The 19,723-nt window shown below is 48.1% G+C and overlaps 2 protein-coding genes and 1 long non-coding RNA gene across 6 annotated transcripts; 2 read left to right on the top strand and 1 right to left on the bottom strand.

Moving 5' to 3' along the window:
• The first annotated feature begins 314 nt into the window (after positions 1-314).
• On the top strand, positions 315-9,299 carry LOC125733651 (uncharacterized). Of its 3 annotated transcripts, none has more exons than XR_007393014.1 (3): positions 315-450; positions 3,561-4,474; positions 7,061-7,192. XR_007393014.1 is itself a non-coding variant. In XM_049006061.1 (3 exons), the coding sequence occupies exons 2-3, from the start codon at positions 3,655-3,657 to the stop codon at positions 9,297-9,299; spliced, it is 942 nt and encodes a 313-aa protein (XP_048862018.1). In that variant the 5' UTR covers positions 315-450; positions 3,561-3,654. The 3 variants fall into 3 exon arrangements, 2 of the variants coding, with proteins under 2 accessions (XP_048862018.1, XP_048862019.1); XM_049006061.1 differs by lacking the exon at positions 7,061-7,192 and adding an exon at positions 9,178-9,299; XM_049006062.1 differs by lacking the exons at positions 315-450; positions 7,061-7,192 and adding exons at positions 457-746; positions 9,178-9,299.
• Positions 9,300-13,648: 4,349 nt separating this feature from the next.
• LOC125733698 (uncharacterized) lies at positions 13,649-14,368 on the bottom strand. Of its 2 annotated transcripts, none has more exons than XR_007393046.1 (3): positions 14,283-14,368; positions 14,091-14,154; positions 13,649-13,706 (listed from the first exon to the last, which is right to left on the bottom strand). It is a non-coding gene; the product is annotated as an uncharacterized LOC125733698 (long non-coding RNA). The 2 variants fall into 2 exon arrangements; XR_007393040.1 differs by lacking the exon at positions 14,283-14,368 and adding an exon at positions 14,219-14,253.
• On the top strand, positions 13,908-19,383 carry prrt4b (proline rich transmembrane protein 4b). The gene is given in 3 exon segments (XM_049006059.1): positions 13,908-14,131; positions 14,388-18,113; positions 18,115-19,383. Coding segments are annotated over 2 exon segments (2,007 nt in total). The 5' UTR covers positions 13,908-14,131; positions 14,388-16,305; the 3' UTR covers positions 18,314-19,383.
• Positions 19,384-19,723: the final 340 nt, after the last annotated feature.

Raw genomic sequence — 19,723 nt, 5'->3', positions numbered from 1 at the left:
TGTGTGGCTGCTGGTTTCGATCCCTGGGGGCCACTTTGGGCATATCTGTGTGTGCTTTGTGGTCTGCTTGGGGCTGTGTCTGTCCCGCCCCGTCTTTGTTTGTGGTGTGTGTGTGTGTGTGCGTGTGTGTGTGTACCTCTTTTCCCTGCTGGCCACTCAAGTGGTGTGTGTGACTAACAAACTGCATGCCTGCAGTGTGTTTTACATTCACAGTAGGTTAACTTTTTCAGCAGGGGGAATAGGGTGGGGCGAGGGACCAGGAGAGAGAGAGAGAGAGAGAGAGAGAGAGAGAGAGAGAGAGAGAGAGGGAGGAGGGAGGGAGGGAGATAGGCAGGGATTCAGAGAGAAGCTTGGAACTGGTTTTCACACACATACACACGCTGAGGATATTTACAACACTGGACCGGCAAAGAAGCTCCAGCATTTTTTCACTGCACTATCTAGGAGAGGGTGAGTATTTCCCATTCCCTCCAACTGCTCAGGTGCGGAAGGGGGTGGCGGGTGGATCGGCGTTCCTTCGTGCTCGCTGACAGCTGGAGGACAGACAGTGCGGGGAACCGAAGGTGCCGGTTGTCGGCGGAGCCGATGCGCGTCCGTGCTGCGTCCAGGCGCGCCGCCTCCTCGGAGCCAAACAAGCTGGGAAAGGGATTTAAATAAAAAGGCGTGCAGGGGTCTGATGGCGATATAAGGAGACAAGTGGACTAACGAAGAGGAGCCTTTTTACTCCAGCTGTCAGACCGATACAGGTAATAGATGGCACGCCTGGTTTCACGTTGCGCAAGAAATGGAGCGACTCAGTTTTACATCACCTCCAAGGAGGATGTAAATTATCACATCACAAGCGGTGATTATTAAGATCTTTGGGAAACATGCATCATTTATAGTAAATGGCAAAATGATCCCGCAGTGTCTTTAATACCTTCCGCGTAGGTTGGTCTGACAGTATGATGGTAAATTTCATTTTTATTCGAAGCTATTTAAGTAAGATTTGTGCAGTTGAGCTCTGACGGAAGAAAAATCGATGCGGTTTATTATAAGTTAAAAGCAATCCGATGTCTGGCTAATTGCAAACGTGACCAGATGTTTAACCTCTGCATCTGTCTGAAGTGCTTGTAGTTTTTGCTGCATGGCAGATGGTTGGTTATGCGGAACAAGCGCCTATTCGGCCTGTTTGTAAACAGCATTTAGACTCCTGAAATGTGGCACTGATGTTTCTTAATGCAATAACCTCAATCTGCTCGAAACGGAGTGATTTGAAATGGAGAACATGTACCCATCTCTCCTCTACTACGGTAAACGTAGTGTGCTTTGCCGTGACATGCGCTTTAAACACGAGACTATATTGTGATGCCATTCTCATTTACATAACGAGCCAAATGACAAATATTAAAATATTAACTATAAAAATCTAAAATACAAATGTACCATCCAGGAACTTGCATAGTATATAGTTTACCATATGAAATGTAAACCTTATTCAAACACAGTGAAACCAGTATTTTGGCATTATCTTAAATGTCCATAACACATTCATCAATTTTGTGACTGTCAAAGCCGCTGATTTATTAGTGTGCCCGCTCCCGGTGACTGGAATCTACAAGCAATTGCGGTAAATACGGCTACAGATCAACGCACAAGAAATGACGCTTGCAGCGGACATCACCCCCTTTAAAAGAAACGTGCGATATTTATTAAAAGGATGATAAATCATGAATAATATAACGTAATAGCCCCTTAAAAACAATTACGTTCCCATCCAGAAGACGGGGCGATTAATAAAGGACAAATAGACGTTTCTCCTGTTCCCCCCAGGGCACTGACAGCACATCGCTGCTCTGGTGACCGGTGCTATGAATAGGGGACCCCGGCCTTGGTCACTGACGTCCCTCTAAAACGCTATGTGAGCATTCCGACTGGCCAGTCCCTGTTTTTGGCTACATCCCGCTGATTTAAAAATTACCGGTAATCAGATGGTCCCGGTTGTTGTACAAGCTAATTGCTCTCCTTCAATGGCCTGCTGGTGTCCTGCTGACTGTGTAACCAAGCGGGTCACAGGCCTCCTGTCTGGCCTTTGTCCCCCCCCCCTCCCCCCCACAGCGCTCTCACTTCACGTTGCGTCTGGCGATCCAATGATTTATAAGAGAAAGCCAGCATCTGTCTTTGTGGAGAACCCACAATGGCAAAGAGAAGGAAGTCAGATAGTAAAATGTACCCCCCCCCCCCCCCCAAAGCAAGTTGGGTTTAGACAGACAAGCCACACGCAAACTGAAGGCCATTAAGACAGCTGTCCTGTCTGGGCGAATCAGCTACAGTTAGCAATGTGGGTGTTTTCCCAGTGAAAGCCATTCAGTTGCAGAGAAGACACTAGCGTGTATGTTCAGTTTGTATGCTCCCGCTGTCTTCATTTTAGACTGAACAATCACTCCGTTATGCTTCTAAACTCCAGCGACAATGGAATTAGCAGTATAATCTACCTCTGGGTCAGTAACATGGAACTAATCAATGAAAACACACACAATGTATACTTATTAAATTAGTCAGTCTTGTGCTTCGAAGCATGTAGTTCAATACAGGTGTTCAAGAATTAGTCTGAAACTAATGCAAGTAGGTCGGCTCCTTTTGCTGTCTCCGACATAAGTCAGATTTTTCATTTATTTGGCTGTTCGCTTCTGTCAGGTGTGCGGCTGTGTGATCTCTGTGGTTCACTATTAGCCGTAATATGGCCAAACCTGCCCCCCCAACTGGGCGAGAGAATGAGGTTACGATTCAGGTTACGAGGTTACGGACACTTACATCTGCTGTATAGATGGAAACAGGATTTCCTGGTGTTTTTTGTTGTTGTTATATATATATAATAATATTTAATTATCCTCCGCCTGTGTTCTGGATTAGCAGTGTCTCCCAGTGGGATATCAGTGAGCCATCGGTAGCCGTCCAGAGGGCAGGTCCACTCACAGATGCCTGCAAGCCCTATCGGTTTTCCCTGGTGGGAATAAAGAGCACAGTTAACAGCAGCCAAGAGTCAGAATCAATCTTCGATTTGAAAGGGACCGGAGGGGTAGCAGAGGCGGGAGGGGGCGAGCCTGGCTAGCTTCCCCGCAGGAGGAATTCCATTGGTGTTCGCGCTTGTTTGTCGGTGTAACAATGCAGCACACTGGGGCCCCACGGTGGCGAATGTGCCCTCCCCCTTTATCACTGCACACTCACCCCTCTGAGCGCCTGCTCGCAGAGCTGAGAGCTCGGTGCGCTCCTCCGTAAATAAGGGTTCGGCTGCGGCTCAGATCCTGCAACGTAAAAGCTGCCCGGTGTCCTGGAAAGACACAGAAGACACTCGCAATCTGACGTCTGTGGGAAGGGTGAAGAAGACTGGCTGGGGTCAATTTGACAGGCGATCTATTATTACGCCGGATGTATCTAAATTAGAGTGGGTCGAGTGCAGGAGAAACAGCACTATTGTAGTAAACAACAGTATGGCTAGAAGCATGCACAAATTTTGACTCCCCCGTAGATGTAGGAGATTAATGAGGTCTGTCTGTTGTCTTCTTCTGTTTATCTTGTAGGTCAGCGAGCGTTGACTGCAAACACCACCTGTTATTTCACAAGGAAAATGGTGGATAATCTGTGATCACCACAATATGCTTTAATAGAGACATCATGTTACTCCACGTCTGGACACTGACGTTGTGTCTTGGCACTTTCCCTGCCATGTCCCCAACTGGGGCGCAGGTGACGAGGTCCTCATCCTCACCGCAGGCAGATTCCGGCAGCCATGGAGGATCTTCAGACATGCAGAGGGACAGCTCGTTTTGGTCCATCTGGGCACCGCCCGAGGAAGTGATGGAGACCAAGACTTCCTCCTACTTCTCCCTGCCTGTTACTTTCCCCTTTGGTCTGTGGAGCTCCCAGACGCGATCTGAAGATGCAGATAAATCTACGGAGAATCCCGAAGCACAGACCTCCACTCCTGCACCCAGTGATGCAGGCTCATCCTTTGCATCGGCAACAGACACGTCATGGAATATGTTAATTACAACCCTGGACACAGTCACAGCAGGCCCGACTGGAGATGTGAAACCAACAGCATCCGTCTTCTCCTACAACACACTTCAGAGTAGTTCCTGGCCAAAGAAGAGTTTAAATAGTGAAAATTTTCCCTCCCAAACATCAACTCGAGTACAAACGCAACCTGTCAAAAACAGTACTTCACATGTGTCTCTCTCTGAAGAAACAGGAACCACGGAGCCTCTTGATGCGATAGCTACTTCATCTGGCCTAGATACAGCAATAGCTACTGACCAGGATGCCAAGAGAGCTCCAGGGACAGGATCAAAAATAAGCATCAGATTGTCGGGTGATGGAGCGAACGTACCGGAAGATCGGACAGAAGCAGGACCCTCCTCGGGGAGTCAAAAGCCTGAAAACGCAACAAGGCCAACGCCAACGCAGCGGGCAAGACCCGGCACACCTGCTAACGGTAAGGCAGACCACAAATCACATCGCATTTGTCAGCGGTGGTCTGTGGGTCGGCATGCTGTTTGTTTGCTGACTGATGCTCAGTAAATCCTATGTCAATGCAAGTACAATCCATAGCCAAGGCTGACATTTGCACTTGGTGACACTGAGACGACCTGCGTCAGTTCGACCCACCCGGCTGGCCTCTCCCTCTTCTTCCCAATATTGGCTTCTATTTGCGCTGACATTCGGTGAACTGTGGTTCTGCTGGAGTTTGTAACAGAGCGGCATCATGTGTCCTTGGAAACGCAGGGGTCGATAAAACCTGAGTAATGTGTTCTCTTACACTTTGTTACTCTGCAGAGCAGAAGCCATGGAGCTTATTCCAGGGCATTTGGCAGGGAACTTTGGGGAAGGATGCCAGTCCATTACAACACACACACACACACACAAACACAAATAGAGGGAGCTGGATGGCTGAAGGCAAGTCCATTCGGGCTTAGGGAAAACTGGGGAAAGAAATGGATCCTCACCGTTATTAAACCATCATATCAACCATCCATCCATTTTTTGTACCCACTTCTCCTGTTCCGGGTTGAGAGGGGTTTAGAGCCCATTATGGAGGCTTTTGGTGAAAAGTAGGGAATAACCCAGGATGGGGTGCAGGGCACACTCACACACCATTCACAATTTGGTAACTCCAATTCACCTCAGTATGTTTTAGGCGGGGGGAACCAGAGTACCTAGAGGAAATCCCATGACGACATGGGGAGAACATGCAAACTTCACACACATGTAAGTGTGATGGACCAGCATCGGATCCAGAATGTCCCCTTCCTCATTCGCTGTGCTTGCTTTTACATGCTTTAGGCTGAACGTGACAAGGTTCTGGATTAGTATTTATGGAAGATGGACGGATGGATGTTCAATCTGCTTGTTTATTCGAACAGAAATTGATCTGAAATTTAAATGTAGTTGTTTTTCACGGGTGTCGTCTCTGTCTATGTCAAAACGGCGTTGTAAGTTTCCAGTGATAGTAAGACAGAAAACCAGTGCGGATTGAGTGTCTGAAAGGAATGATCGTTTTAAGTACATAAAACACAATCTCCATCTTGAGATCATCTTTATCGAACTAGTGAGAGACCCAAAAGTTATATAACGACACTATAGCCTTCAGAAAGACCGATGTTTTTAATTATTAATTCATAAAGGGGGCGGGTCCTCGTGGACAGCCGCGCCGCGATTGGCTGAGCCGAGGCTCTGAAGGGGCCGGCCCCCGTGCCGCAGCGCGGATCAGTATTCTGCCCGTGCGCGCCGCCGTTTTTATGCCGGTTCCCGAAGGAGCGCGCCGTACCCCGCTAGTGGACCGCGGCGCCGTTCGCCGTCTGCAGCCCGTCAGTCCCTCTCCTCGGTGAAACCGTGGCTTGTGGCGATTCGGCAGAGGCTATTGTTTGCCCTCTCTGCAGGTCTATTTCCAGGGTCCATAAAACGCCGCGCGTCTGATAGGCTACGCAGAGCCAAAAGCGTCACATTCTAATACATTTCAAAGTCTCACGACATTAAAGCCATAAATACGTCTCAGTTATATGGGCAGGGAGCTGTATAAATTACAAATTTAAAGGCGAGCAAACCCTGGAAGTTTGTTTATAACAAGCCTACAGAAGATTGGATTTCATATTAATTCTGTTGAAGATGTATTAAATACATAAAATATGTTAAATGTAGATATAACTTTGTTCATACCCGTTCTCCCTAACAGAAAGACACGAGTGCCTTGAAAAAAACATCTATTTTCAGTGGGATTACTGCATGGGCACTGCCTATCATTGTACAGCCAAACGATGTATCTGCGCAGGCTTTACAGTAGCGTTACTGCCTTGTTCAGAGGTGTAATTGGCCTGGAATGTGTGCCTTTCAGCACTAACGCCCCCTCCACAACACACACTTCGACAGAAACACTCGCTTCGGCGGAAATTACGACCTAAATTGAATGGCACGCTGTAGCAAGGTTGTCAAGGTAACCCGACTCGTCATTCGACCAGCGGTGGTTACGGTTCAGCGTCGCTGAAAATATGCATAACGTTAGCCTAGTTAGGATAAAACCGTATAAAAAAGACAGTCGAAAGAAGCACTGTTAAATACAAATCTGTCTCAGACCCACAAATATGGTCCTGCTGGGAATGCTGACAGGGCACTCTAAGTACATCTGCAAGCAAACCCAGCTTTTAACCGAGGGTTCATCTACGCTGCTTCTCCCATTTATCCGAAGCTCTCTCCATATTCTGCCAGGGGTTCAGGCAGACCAACCACCATCGGTTTGCCTGTTATATATCAATATAGCAATAAACTCAGTATTAAACAATGGCTTTGAGTGGAATCTGTGGGGCTGTAGCTCAATAACAGGACAAGGTTCTGCAGCGCATCTTAAGATTACAATAATTCTCAGCATTAATTAAATCATCATACAGGCTCTGAGAATGACCCTTGACTATAGCTGGCTATGGAACAGGCTGCGGTGACAGGCAGGGATGGGCTGGCTTCTGCATTTATGTGCTAAATTCACACTATCGATGGTGGCACTTAATCCGACACCTTGTTACTCATGCAGCGTGAAGAGCTCCACTCAGTGAAACACTCAGCTCCAGGCGACTGACGCAGAGGCTAACAGGAGGAGAGGCTGCCGTACACTGGCCCCTGCGCCTTCGAGCACAGCGCTGAGCATGACAAGGCTTGCGTGAGGGGAATTAGGAAGGAGCGACACCAACGGGGCCTGGATCGTCCTACTTGTCGTGGCTGTAGCCCATCCATATGATGCCGCTATTGCAGCTACACAAACATTGTAAAATGCGCCATTTGCTGCATCACAGGAAAATTACACCTGCCCTGATGCAGAGCAGAGGTAGCTGTGCGTTAGATGGTCAAGTCACCCCTGAAACGGTGTGGTCAGTGGGGACCGTTTTCAGTCAGTTGGTTACAGTTTAGTCAGTGTTTTGCTGGATGCCCAGGATGCTCTCAGTTGTTCATGATTTTATTGGCATTGATGTAGACGGCTGTACTCTGAGGCAGCCAATCAGGAGAGAGGGGGGAGTGGCATCCTGAAATACCCGCTGAGCATATTTATGTGTTTCATACTGACGATTTCATCCTCCCAGCCGACATCTGCACAGAGCTGTATAACAAACAGGGGGCACTTGGCCCACAGCGGAAGGTCTTCCTGCGCTTTGCTTGTGTGGATACATTGGCTCTGTAAACGCGGCATCTCATGTAACCCAATGCAATGGATCTGTTAGCTGCTGTGCATAAGGGTGTCTGCCGATTGGTTTGGTAGGCAAACCGAAGCTAGGACTGGGAATCAAACACAAGCCAAGCTTTCTGGGTGTGGGAGAGCATGGTCGCAGTCTGGCTTCCACGTGGGGGGAGGCCAGGCCTAATGTGGGGGGGAGGCATCAGCCTGTAACTTTGCCGCAGTTCTGCTAATTTTTATTTACAAGAGTCTGGGGAGCGGATTTAAGAGAGGGAAGGACGTAGGAGGAGAATCATTAGTTAAACCAGTAGTCGGAAAAACAGTTCATATTGAAAAACAATTAAAAAAACCAGGCAGCGGATCGTGTTCATCAGTAACTGACAAAGGTGCGATAATCGAATCAAATCACCTGCAGCCCCCCCCCCCCCGACCCCTCCTCAGGTGTTTCAAAAACTAAATAAATAGCAAGTGAGTAGCGTCAGCGGATCACAGCTAGCTAGCCGGTTAGCAGAACAATCCCTATTAGCATCTCCAAAATAAGCAAAGTGATTATTTAAATATTTGCTGTAGTGACTGTTTGTAGCCAACAGGGGGCCGTGTGCAAATATGTGGTTTGAGTGTTGGTAAACTTCACAGCTATTCTTGACCAGTCTAGAGGGTATCTGCTTATTATCGATCACAAGTTCAGAAAAATGAAGTTTTGCACATTTTAGAAACACCAAACCCTGGATTAGACACATTGCGATGTCAATATCCTTCCTCGCACCCGAATGATGAAGCTACAAGCATTTTGTCAAAGTTTAGAGGGAAATTATGCTCCGACTATATCAAGCAGCACTTAGATGTTGCACTACAGAATAACAACCAGCTCTGGATTACGTGCTGCTCCACGCCTGAGGCACTCGACAGGTGGTCAATACCCATGTCCTGAAGTTTAGTTTAGGCCATCACAACTTGGAAATATTGAAATCATTCCTCTGTGTTTGTCCAGTAACCGCGTCGTATCTCTTCTAGATAAGAATGCAAAGCCCTCACAATGCTTCCCTTGAGCCGGATTTGTGGTTGCCATGGAACCCAGCTGGCGGGGCTGAGCTGTTACGGGGCGCGCTCCGTTGCGTCAGGCCCCCTGTCAGTATGGGGGTGGCAGCATGGCGTTTTTATCGGGCCTCAACTGGGAGAAACAGGACGGTGTTCGTTCCTGCGTAAAGTCACCCACATTGTGTGTTGGCACCCGGGATGAAAGGGCGTTTTGTACTCCTTATTTCTCTCAGCGTAATGCAGCCAGCAGCCGTCCTCCCTACGCATCTCCGCGTAATTAATCAACATGGCCGACTCCATAGCTACGCATGGCTGGAGGCGGGTGAAGAAGATGAGAGAGATCCGCTTGACATAACTGGGTTAAAGCTGGGTTTTCGGGGGTCCGGCAGTGTTCCGGAGCCTTCCACGAACGCTGCTCTGAGCTGCCGCCTCCTTTTTTTCAGCCACCCCCAGGGAGGCGCAGGAGGAGGAGAAGCGGAGGATCCAGTGGACGGCCACGGTCACCTCCGTCACCACTCTGTCTCTGCCGGATTCAGGTGGGTATTACAAAGAACAAACGAGATAACTGGAAAAATATTTTTTAAACGTGGTTGGTATTAAAAGTAGAACAGATTGTATTTAGATAAAAATAAACACGATAATGGTAGACAGTAATGGTAGACTGGGTCGTCACCCACACAAGCAGCATCATAACCAAACGGCGAACTGAGAACAATGATAGAAACTATCACAGTCACAGGCTAATTAGAAGCCAAAAAAATCAAACTATTGGCTGATTTTGTTGCCTGCCGAACACGCGAGAGCCATCCTTCCTACACATGGTTACACGTCGTTTTCAAAAGACGGTCTCTGAAGATAAGGCCGGAGGGCTGCGTGAGGGAAGCAGAAGGAGAGCAGAGCAGCAAGGCGTCTTTCTGGAACTTCGGTATCGATCTGATGGTCAGGAGGCAGCCGGACGCTCCTCTTAAGAGCTTGATGTTTTTGTCTGTGGAGGGAGTCGTGAAAAGCACTTCCCTTTTCCTGTCCATTTGACCCCCCCCCCATACACCCCCTGGGCTCACTGTTCAACTCTAATTCTACTTCAAAGATCTGTCAGCCTGGGGGGCGGGGGTAGCCCAGGCACTGTGAGCACACCCTAGGTGCCCATCCCCCAAAGGTGGGGCCACATTAAGCCATGAGCCTGTACCAGGTCAGACCAGCAGACGTCTTATTGCTTTGTGGCTGGCTGACATTCCCAGTCAGTGCCCATAGTGCTAGATCCATCCATCCATCCATTTTCCAAACTGCTTATCCTACTGGGTCACGGGGGGTCCGGAGCCTATCCCGGAAGCAATGGGCACGAGGCAGGGAACAACCCAGGATGGGGGGCCAGCCCATCGCAGGGCACACTCACACACCATTCACTCACACATGCACACCTACGGGCAATTTAGCAACTCCAATCAGCGTGTTTTTGGACTGTGGGGGGAAACCAGAGTACCCGGAGGAAACCCCACGACGACATGGGGAGAACATGCAAACTCCACACACATGTGACCCAGGTGGAGACTCGAACCCGGGTCCCAGAGGTGCGAGGCAACAGTGCCAACCACTGCACCACCATGCCACCCACCTCCCATCATATTAACCCATTTTTGTGACCAGTACACATTCCCCCTAACAACACAGCAGTGTAAACCTTTTTCCCACCATTCTACAGCCAGATCCAGATTCGCAGGCAACTGTAAAATTGCACAGCGTCATCTCAGTGCTCCAACCCATCTAACCCACAGTTTCATAAAATAACACACAAATACCCCTTATTAAGCAGCTGCTTATGGGAGACAAAACTTCCATGAAACAGCTTGAGACAGCTAACAATTAGCGCCTGTATTCACACAGTTTCATTATTAGACTATTTAAATAATAATTGATCAGCTCATTGGAAGTTACTATTAGCTATCAGTTTGCAGCAATAATGTGGTAAATCAGGCCAGATTAATCTTCGCGGAATGATGGCCACCAGTAACCATGTATTGCAAATGCGGACCCTGTTATCCAGTTGTGAATGCGGCATGCAAGATGGCTCCACCTTTAATCCACTAACCCACAACCCTTTTATAGTGAAACAGAAATAGCTGGGCTACTTAGATGAAAGCAGGACAGCATGTGGAGGTATTTTCAGCCGTAGCGAGACTGCTTAAGGTTACAGACAAAATGCGTGCAAAAAAACCCCCCACGTAACTCTGTGAAGGTCACTTGAAGGACATCAAATTTCGCCTCAGTTAAATAGCGTTTTCGTGAATTCGGTCAGATCTGCACACCCTCAGCAGCCTCGTGTGATGTTTCCTGCTCAGAAAATCAGGCTTTTGCTTGAAGGGCTTCCCTCTGTAACCGGTGGATGTAGAAGCCGGTGGCTTGAGCGGCTGATCGACGTCATTGCGTTTCACGGTGCCCGAACATTAAACCCGGGGCTCGGAAAATTAAACAGCGACGGGAGAGGGGGAAGTGCCGATAAAGAGACAGGTCCCTTCTCCACGGGAGCCGTGTGTTTGCGGATTCCTTCGCCGGGTCCTCGTGTGCCGTGTGAGACTGAAAATAAACAGAAGCATCGCTGTTTATTTTGCGCAGTCTGGCGCCTCTGTACAGCAATCTGCTAACGCGACAAATAATGTGTTACACGTGTGAAACCGCCGCTCATCAACACTTAATTTACAAACGAGACTATGACTTCATAAAAGCTTCGCTTTTGTTGTTAGCGGAGCGGTATATTTTGGCCTCTCATTTAGCCTAAACTTTTGGCCCATCTCAGTATATTAGTTTAGAAGTCTGAGCACCTTTCGCTTTTCAGGAGAGAGAGAGAGAGAGAGTTGAATTGAAGGTTAAGGGGACAAAGCGGAAATAAATAAACCTTATCGAGTTTTAGAGAGTCTGGAAACTCTCTGCCAAAACCTTTCTAGCCAGAATTGGACTCAGTGCTAACTGTACCGTAATGACCCATATTACTGACGATCTCGCTCTTTCCAGTGTATTGTTCGGGGGCTGTGGTCCATTTCCAATTCACATCCGTGCCAAGACAACACTGCAACAAGACCCCGTTTCCCATAATGCCCTAGAGCAGGCAAATCCACGGTGGCAGACGGCCTAGACACTGACAGGGTCGAATCCGGGGCTCCTCTGTTTGCGGTCATCCCGGTCACAGTGTCACCTGCAGTAATGGAGTAAATTTCCTGGACTCTCGAAGGGGTGTGAAAAACACCTTGAGGAAGGACACCTTGCCTAAGTGGGCAGGGCTTATCCAGCTTTGGGTCAGTAAATGTGTGTATCATATTCTCTCATAACTACATTGCTGCTGCTGTTGTGAGATAACTAGGCATTAAAATAACCTTTTAACACCAGGTTTTTACTCAATATTACACGGAAAAAAACGTCCCACTCGCCATGTAAAATGCCTTAATACGTCTCAGCTAGTAAAATGACTCACGGGCAGGAATTTAGCAATTAGTGGCTTGTTATAGCTCAAATGAAATTTTTGCAGAATGTGTTGAAAAGCTGGCTTTCCAACCTGCTTTCTGAGAGAAAAAAGCAATCAGATTGACGGGAGAGAAGTGTATTTCAGCAGCAATTTACAATGATGGGTAAAAGGCATTTTATTATAAAAGTCACACTGCGGATGAATGATAATAGGATAATTACCAATGCACGACACTCAGGATGATCGATGCAGGAATCCTGTGTTGGTTAATGGCCAGAATCCCTCCAAAATTACACAGTGCAGTTTCAGCATTTGGAGGTACGGTGGCTTGCAGGTGGCACTGCAGCCTCACAAGTAGAGGGCTCCAAACTTGGTTTGCCCCCCTGCAGGCATGATCTCCCCACATCATGCGGCTTTCATCCAATAGTCCAAAAGCTGCCCCCTACCTTGTACCCTGTGTTTTCCGGGGTAGGATCACTGTGGCTCAGTACTGGATAAGCAGTTATGGAAAATAGAAAATACAAGTATTCAAATAAATAGCATCTTGTTGATTAAAGGGAGTGACTCAGTTCTTGAAATGTGGAAAAAGAGGTGTCGGTACTCCCCTTGTTATAGAGTACCTCGTGCCTGTACTCCCATTATTTTTAAGTACCAGGTGCCGGTACTCCCCTTGTTATTGAGTACCTCATGCTTGGACTCCCCTTGTTTTTAAGTACCAAATGCCGGTACTCCCCTTGTTATTGAGTACCTCGTGCTTGGACTCCCCTTGTTTTTAAGTACCAGGTGCAGGTACTCCCCTTGTTATTGAGTACCTCGTGCTTGTACTCCCCTTGTTTTTAAGTACCAGGTGCAGGTACTCCCCTTGTTATTGAGTACCTCGTGCTTGTACTCCCCTTGTTTTTAAGTACCAGGTGCCGGTACTCCCCTTGTTATTGAGTACCTCGTGCTTGTACTCCCCTTGTTTTTAAGTACCAGGTGCAGGTACTCCCCTTGTTATTGAGTACCTCGTGCTTGTACTCCCCTTGTTTTTAAGTACCAGGTGCAGGTACTCCCCTTGTTATTGAGTACCTCGTGCTTGTACTCCCCTTGTTTTTAAGTACCAGATGCCGGTACTCCCCCTTATTATTGAGTACCTCGTGCCTGTACTCCCCTTGTTTTTAAGTACCAGATGCCGGTACTCCCCTTGTTATTGAGTACCTCGTGCTTGTACTCCCCTTGTTTTTAAGTACCAGATGCCGGTACTTCCCCTTGTTATTGAGTACCTCGTGCTTGTACTCCCCTTGTTTTTAAGTACCAGGTGCAGGTACTCCCCTTGTTATTGAGTACCTCGTGCTTGTACTCCCCTTGTTTTTAAGTACCAGGTGCAGGTACTCCCCTTGTTATTGAGTACCTCGTGCTTGTACTCCCCTTGTTTTTAAATACCAGATGCCGGTACTCCCCTTGTTATTGAGTACCTCGTGCTTGGACTCCCCTTGTTTTTAAGTACCAGATGCCGGTACTCCCCTTGTTATTGAGTACCTCGTGCTTGGACTCCCCTTGTTTTTAAGTACCAGATGCCTGTACTCCCCTTGTTATTGAGTACCTCGTGCTTGTACTCCCCTTGTTTTTAAGTACCAGATGCCGGTACTCCCCTTATTATTGAGTACCTCGTGCCTGTACTCCCATTATTTTTAAGTACCAGGTGCCGGTACTCCCCTTGTTATTGAGTACCTCATGCTTGGACTCCCCTTGTTTTTAAGTACCAAATGCCGGTACTCCCCTTGTTATTGAGTACCTCGTGCTTGTACTCCCCTTGTTTTTAAGTACCAGGTGCAGGTACTCCCCTTGTTATTGAGTACCTCGTGCTTGTACTCCCCTTGTTTTTAAGTACCAGGTGCAGGTACTCCCCTTGTTATTGAGTACCTCGTGCTTGTACTCCCCTTGTTTTTAAGTACCAGGTGCAGGTACTCCCCTTGTTATTGAGTACCTCGTGCTTGGACTCCCCTTGTTTTTAAGTACCAGGTGCCGGTACTCCCCTTGTTATTGAGTACCTCGTGCTTGTACTCCCCTTGTTTTTAAATACCAGATGCCGGTACTCCCCTTGTTATTGAGTACCTCGTGCTTGTACTCCCCTTGTTTTTAAGTACCAGATGCCGGTACTCCCCTTGTTATTGAGTACCTCGTGCTTGTACTCCCCTTGTTTTTACGTACCAGGTGCAGGTACTCCCCTTGTTATTGAGTAGCAGATGCATGGTATTCTGCTTGCTATTGAGTGCCAGCAGATACTGAGAGATGCTGGTACTGCATACAGGTAATTACGACCCACCTCAAATACTGGAGTGACTGTAGAGTGAGAAATAGGATAAACCACTTTGCTGTTGGTTTAATCACGGGGGTTGGGACAATGAAGTATTGGGTTTGGTGTGTGACCAGCTTTAAAAACATTTCTAGCTTTATGGATATGTCAAGCAGGAATGAAAACTTAACAGTGGGTGACAGTGATTCCTAAGAAAATTAACAATTGTTATGTGTGTTACACAACAGCAGCAGTAATCTACGCCGGGTGAGTAATGAGAAAATTCTGCAGCGCAATAAAATCGATGGTCAGAACAGTACGCCCCGATGCTAACTGGAGCAACCAAAACATGTCCTGTAAGGCAAGTATATTTAGAGCCAGTGGGCTTTGAGAGGAAATGGAAGAGTAAACCCGCCCACAGAGGCGGCGGGGAAAGGGTGCGGCCGGGAACAGACCCCCACCAGAGCGCTAATATAGCGCCGGAGGACCGTCACAGTTCCACACGCAGAGGGAGGCGCTCTCCTCTCAATCTGAGAGGTCAGCCTAGTACTATAAAAGTCTAAAACAAACTTTAAAAATATTTCCCTTTTGTTGTTTTACTGTTCTTCCATACCGGAGCTGTAGATAAGAAGTCCGCGATTACGCTTGCATTTCGTTTAGGCTTCCGAGTCTGTAACTCTTCTAAAGTAGGTTTTATGCCTATGGCGCATTTTACTCTGCTGTGCAGGTGGATCGATGCCGTGTCCTCCCCGTCCAGGCTAGGGGGTGTGCACAGTGATTAATGCGTGCGTTTGGTGTGGTTTTTAAAGGGGACGGGGGTCGATCGTGAGATCGCAGCGGATAACAAAAACGACCTGGTTCGGTCCTGAGAAAGGCAAGGTTAAATCGGCTCCGCCCACATGTCTGGCGGCGGTTCAGTATGGATTGTGGTGGATATACTCTACGCAGGGTGTGTGTTTAAACGATCACCGCACTTTGGCAAGTTATGTATAAATCATAACAATCAGTAATAATAAAAAAAAACACCTGACAATGTATCACGGCTATGAATCACTGTTTAACGATTCCGTCATGTGCCAGTATAAGTGCATAGGAAATCTATAGGTACATAGGAAATTTTCGTATGAGACCGAAACTCACATTCGTCTCTGTTGTCAAACCTGGTGTATTAAAAGGTGGGTTTTTGGGGGAGCCTATGGTTTGAATTAATTATTAAATAAAATGCATGTTTCTGAATGAGAAATGTGACATATCCCACATGTAGTTTCACAGGGGAAAGCGTGTTAGGTTAATTACCAGGGGTGGGAAACTGAAGACGATTCCAAAAGCCCCCGAGTGATTAATACTTATACGGATGTATGGAGGGAGTAATAGATTTGATAAAATAACTTTTATATTAGCAGAGTATATTTTAATTATATATTTGATAATGCTGCGATTACGAAAGAGAATATAGTCAGACAATGAGGTAACAATATTCTGGCAAGCACTATTTAATAACTGACACAATACATGATGTAACGCAATCAAAAAAGTAACTCACATTCCCGACAGAACAATAGTCTCATTAATGAGGGCAGGAACCAGGTCAATATCCCAGGTCTTTCTCAATCTGGTTTTAGGGTGTGACCCATTTAGATATTACCTACTTTGTTCTACTTTACTTATAATGCAATAACCTGTTCAACATGAGTGTTCGACCTGGCAGAGGTTTCAGCGGAAAGCCCGGCTGAAATGTAAGCGTGTTAGGTTACGTACGCAATATCCCTGTGTTTCTGAGAGAATTTTAATGTTCCTGGGAGGTGTGCATGCGTTTGAAAGCTGTTGAGACCTGGGGCATTAATGACCAAGTGTCCAGCAGGGTCAGTGGTGGTAACTCGCCTCTGTTCTGCAGGAACCCCAACCAGTGAGATCTGGCTGTTGGACACGACGCCCAACGAGTTGTACTCACTATCTGACTGCAACTCGGACATCTCCGGGGCCTGTAACGCGTCTGATGCTTGGAACCCCGCCTTCCCGGACGACAACGCCACCTCCAACCAATCGTACAACCCCTTAATGCTCCTGACCCCGCCTATGTTTGTCCCCCTGTACTCGGATTGGAACACGGCCATGGCCACGTGGGGTGTGGCATGGGAGGCCCACATCTACGGCCTGGGCTCTCTGTTCGCTGTGGTGGCTGCCCTTGCCGTGCTCAACCTGTCGTGCCTCCCCTTCCGGTGCCCGTCGGGTTGCGGCTACTTTGCGTTGGTCAGCCTCTTCCTGCTGATTGCCGGGAGCAGCAGGGCCTTCTCCTTGTTCTATGACGCCTACAGCCACCAGGACAAGCTGCCGGCAGCGGGGACCCTCCTCCTGTACGAGGCACCCTTCCCGTGCCTCACGGCCGCCTTCGGCATAGTTTTCCTGCTGCTCTCCATGCGTTCCCGGATGCAGCTGTCCCATTCCGTTCTCCAGCACCCCTGCTTCCTGGCTGTCCTGGTGCTGCTGCACTTCGCCACCACGTTTGGCTCGGTGGCCCTGCTCCAGGTCTTCACGCAGCTCCCCTGCCTCTTCTTCATCTCCCAAGGGGCCTTCGTGGTCTTGGCGGCCTCCCTAGCCACCACCTACTTGGTCTTCTACTGCTATGTGCGAGCTGACTCCAAGCACATCTACCACCTCAACAACACATCACCGCCCATTGAGCGCTACAACCGCTGCCCCTTTGCCGACGCCAAGGACTGGGACCGGGCGGCCGCTACAGCCGTATTCTCCTCCCTCTTCGTGCTGGCATGCGCTGGCCTGCAGCTCTACGCCATGCTCCATGCACTGGGCTTGGGAGGTGCAGAGGTCTTCCTGCCCTGGCCCTGGTGGGCCTTCCACCTGAGCTGCCGCGTGTGCGAAGCCAGTGTGTGCCTGACGCTCTCTTTTGTCGTCATGCACCCGCTCTGCTGCTCCAGCGACCTCCCCCAGCCCAGCTGCTGGCCCAAGGTCTTTCGCGGCCACCTCGCCATGAAGTCGTCAGTGCTGCCCAACAAATATCCATGGTCGCAGCAGGAGAAGCTGGTGATCTGTGACACCATCGCCCGTGGCGAATCTGAGTGCCTGCCCCTCTATGCACTGGTGGACCACCGCCTAGACAGTGTTGACGGGCTAGACCTCCTCTACCACAGCCACCAGGTGTTGGCCGCCAGAGACACAGACCACGTCAAGGCCAAAGCTGATTCCTTGAAGTCCTCCTCAACCAGCCTGCACCTGGACAGTGACTCCACAGCAGACTTGAGGCCTCCCTCGCCCATCAACCTTCGCCGGAGCATCGATGAAGCACTCTTCAGCGAGGCCCTCTTCCCCCAGAGCATCTTCAGCTCCTTCAGCAACCTGTCTTTCAGCACCAAGCCAGCCTCCGACAGCCACTCCTTCTGGGAGAGCTCGGCTGACCGCAGCCTGTACCGAACTTCCTCCTGCACGGACGTGGAGGCCCCCCAGGCTCCGCCGGCTCCTTTGAAGGGCCCCACCCTGTCTGGGCACCGTACACAGGACGCAGCCTCCTTCTCCTCCTCCGCCGATCACTGGCATGGCAGCAACTCCAGCTCTGTGTTCCAGGCCTCGCTGGATGGCTCCTCCCTGGTGCTCTGTTCGAGCCCGGAGAGACTGGGCCAGGGTACCACCCCCCCTAGGCAGTGGCCGTGTCGGGCCCGGCCACCTTTCCCAGAGCAACCTCAACCTTCAAAGACGGTACCAGGTGTTGGGGTCAGCCTCACAGGAGAGCCTGCACCGGGACAACTCACAGGACCTGGCCATCCAGGCAGAGTTCATTAGTGCGTGTCGGCAGATTGATACTCTCAGTGTCTGCAGCGACACCATTGACCTGTAGGTGGGGCAATCACATGGACAATGCAGACCGAGAAGCACCAGGACTCACTGGGGTGCCTAAATATAGCGAAGGTCTGTAGCCAAGGTGCTATTGTTTAGCTCTATCCCTCTGCTCACAATTAAAAAATAAATAAATAAAAAAACACCAACCAGCACACTGTCATGGACCATGTAGCATTGCCGAAACGCTAAGCTTCCTGAATCCCAGATTTGGACCCCCCCCACTCCTAGAATTCCTGGGTTTTAATCCTTGAGGGTTTTCATTCCAAGTGGGTGGACACCGGACCTAATGGAAACAGGAATGTGTCGCAAAAGTGCCATGGGATGAGACGCCAAGAGAAATTTTCTTACATTTGTGTCTCAAATTGGGAGACTGATTTTTTTTTCCTATTCAAAAACACATTTGTACAGTTCTATACATTTTACCAAGACTTAAATAATACTGTGATAAAGCACTTAAAGAATAATTTAATTCAGTATCCATAAATAACTTACTAGATACATTGTACTAGAAATTATATAAGTAAAAACTATTATTACAAAATAAGGTTTTGAAAGGTAAAAACAAAAAAAAAAAATCGCCACTGTTATGATTTAATAAACACTGACATCCTATCTGTTCCGCATTGTCATTTCCAAACGGAACAGTATTACTTTTGTAACGGTTAGATGCTTAATGTAACGAGGAAGAAAATATCAGCAGTATTGTAGCAGCGCACCATTGCCATCTACTGGAGACCTGCAAGGCCACGTCACCATGTGCTTTATTTAAAATATTTGTTATAACGTTTCTTAACGCCCATTTCACTTTATATTAAAAAAAGATTTATTTTCCAGTTTTAGATTTATTGTGCCATTTACTCGTAAGTCTTCTCTGCGTTGTTAAATAGGCATTGAATATTTTCTACATGGGGAGTTAATTTATTGTGCTATTATGTGCATGTTTTAAAATGTTTACGGAAAAAATAGCTGATTTCTATTGTGATAACGTATATGGGGAAAAGCTTTCAGTGATATGCTTCTTTCAGAATGGTGTTCATTTCCAATAACAAATAAAAGAACTTCACAGAATCATGCAAAGTCATTGCTACACTTGGGGGGGGGGGGGGGTGCAATCTGTGAATGTGGTACAATACTACAGTATGTAGGTCCTACTGACGACACCTATGAAACTGACTGCAGACAGATGGTCCACACATCATTAAAATAAGGCAGGACGTTGAACTGATGCATATGTAATAAACTACAGAATTTCAAACGGTCACTTCAAGACAAAACTATTTAAAGAGTATTTCACAAACTACTCGGGTCCTCATTTAAACCAGGGGTGGAGGAACATCTTCCGGTGAGGGTCAGTGTGGGTGCGGGTCTTTGGGATGACCACTTCATCAGCCAGTACTAAAACAGTGGT

The sequence above is a fragment of the Brienomyrus brachyistius genome, chromosome 1 (assembly GCF_023856365.1).
Source record: "Brienomyrus brachyistius isolate T26 chromosome 1, BBRACH_0.4, whole genome shotgun sequence".
Classification (NCBI taxonomy): Eukaryota; Metazoa; Chordata; class Actinopteri; order Osteoglossiformes; family Mormyridae; genus Brienomyrus; species Brienomyrus brachyistius.
The sequence above is the reverse complement of the archived record's forward strand: the minus strand, read 5'-3'. Positions and strand labels throughout refer to the sequence as shown.

Coding starts and splice junctions, on each gene's coding strand:
- LOC125733651 (XM_049006061.1), top strand. CDS start 3,655: ATGTTACTCCACGTCTGGACACTGACGTTGTGTCTTGGCACTTTCCCT. Junction 4,475..9,177: donor ACCCGGCACACCTGCTAACG/GTAAGGCAGACC, acceptor CCTTTTTTTCAG/CCACCCCCAGGGAGGCGCAG.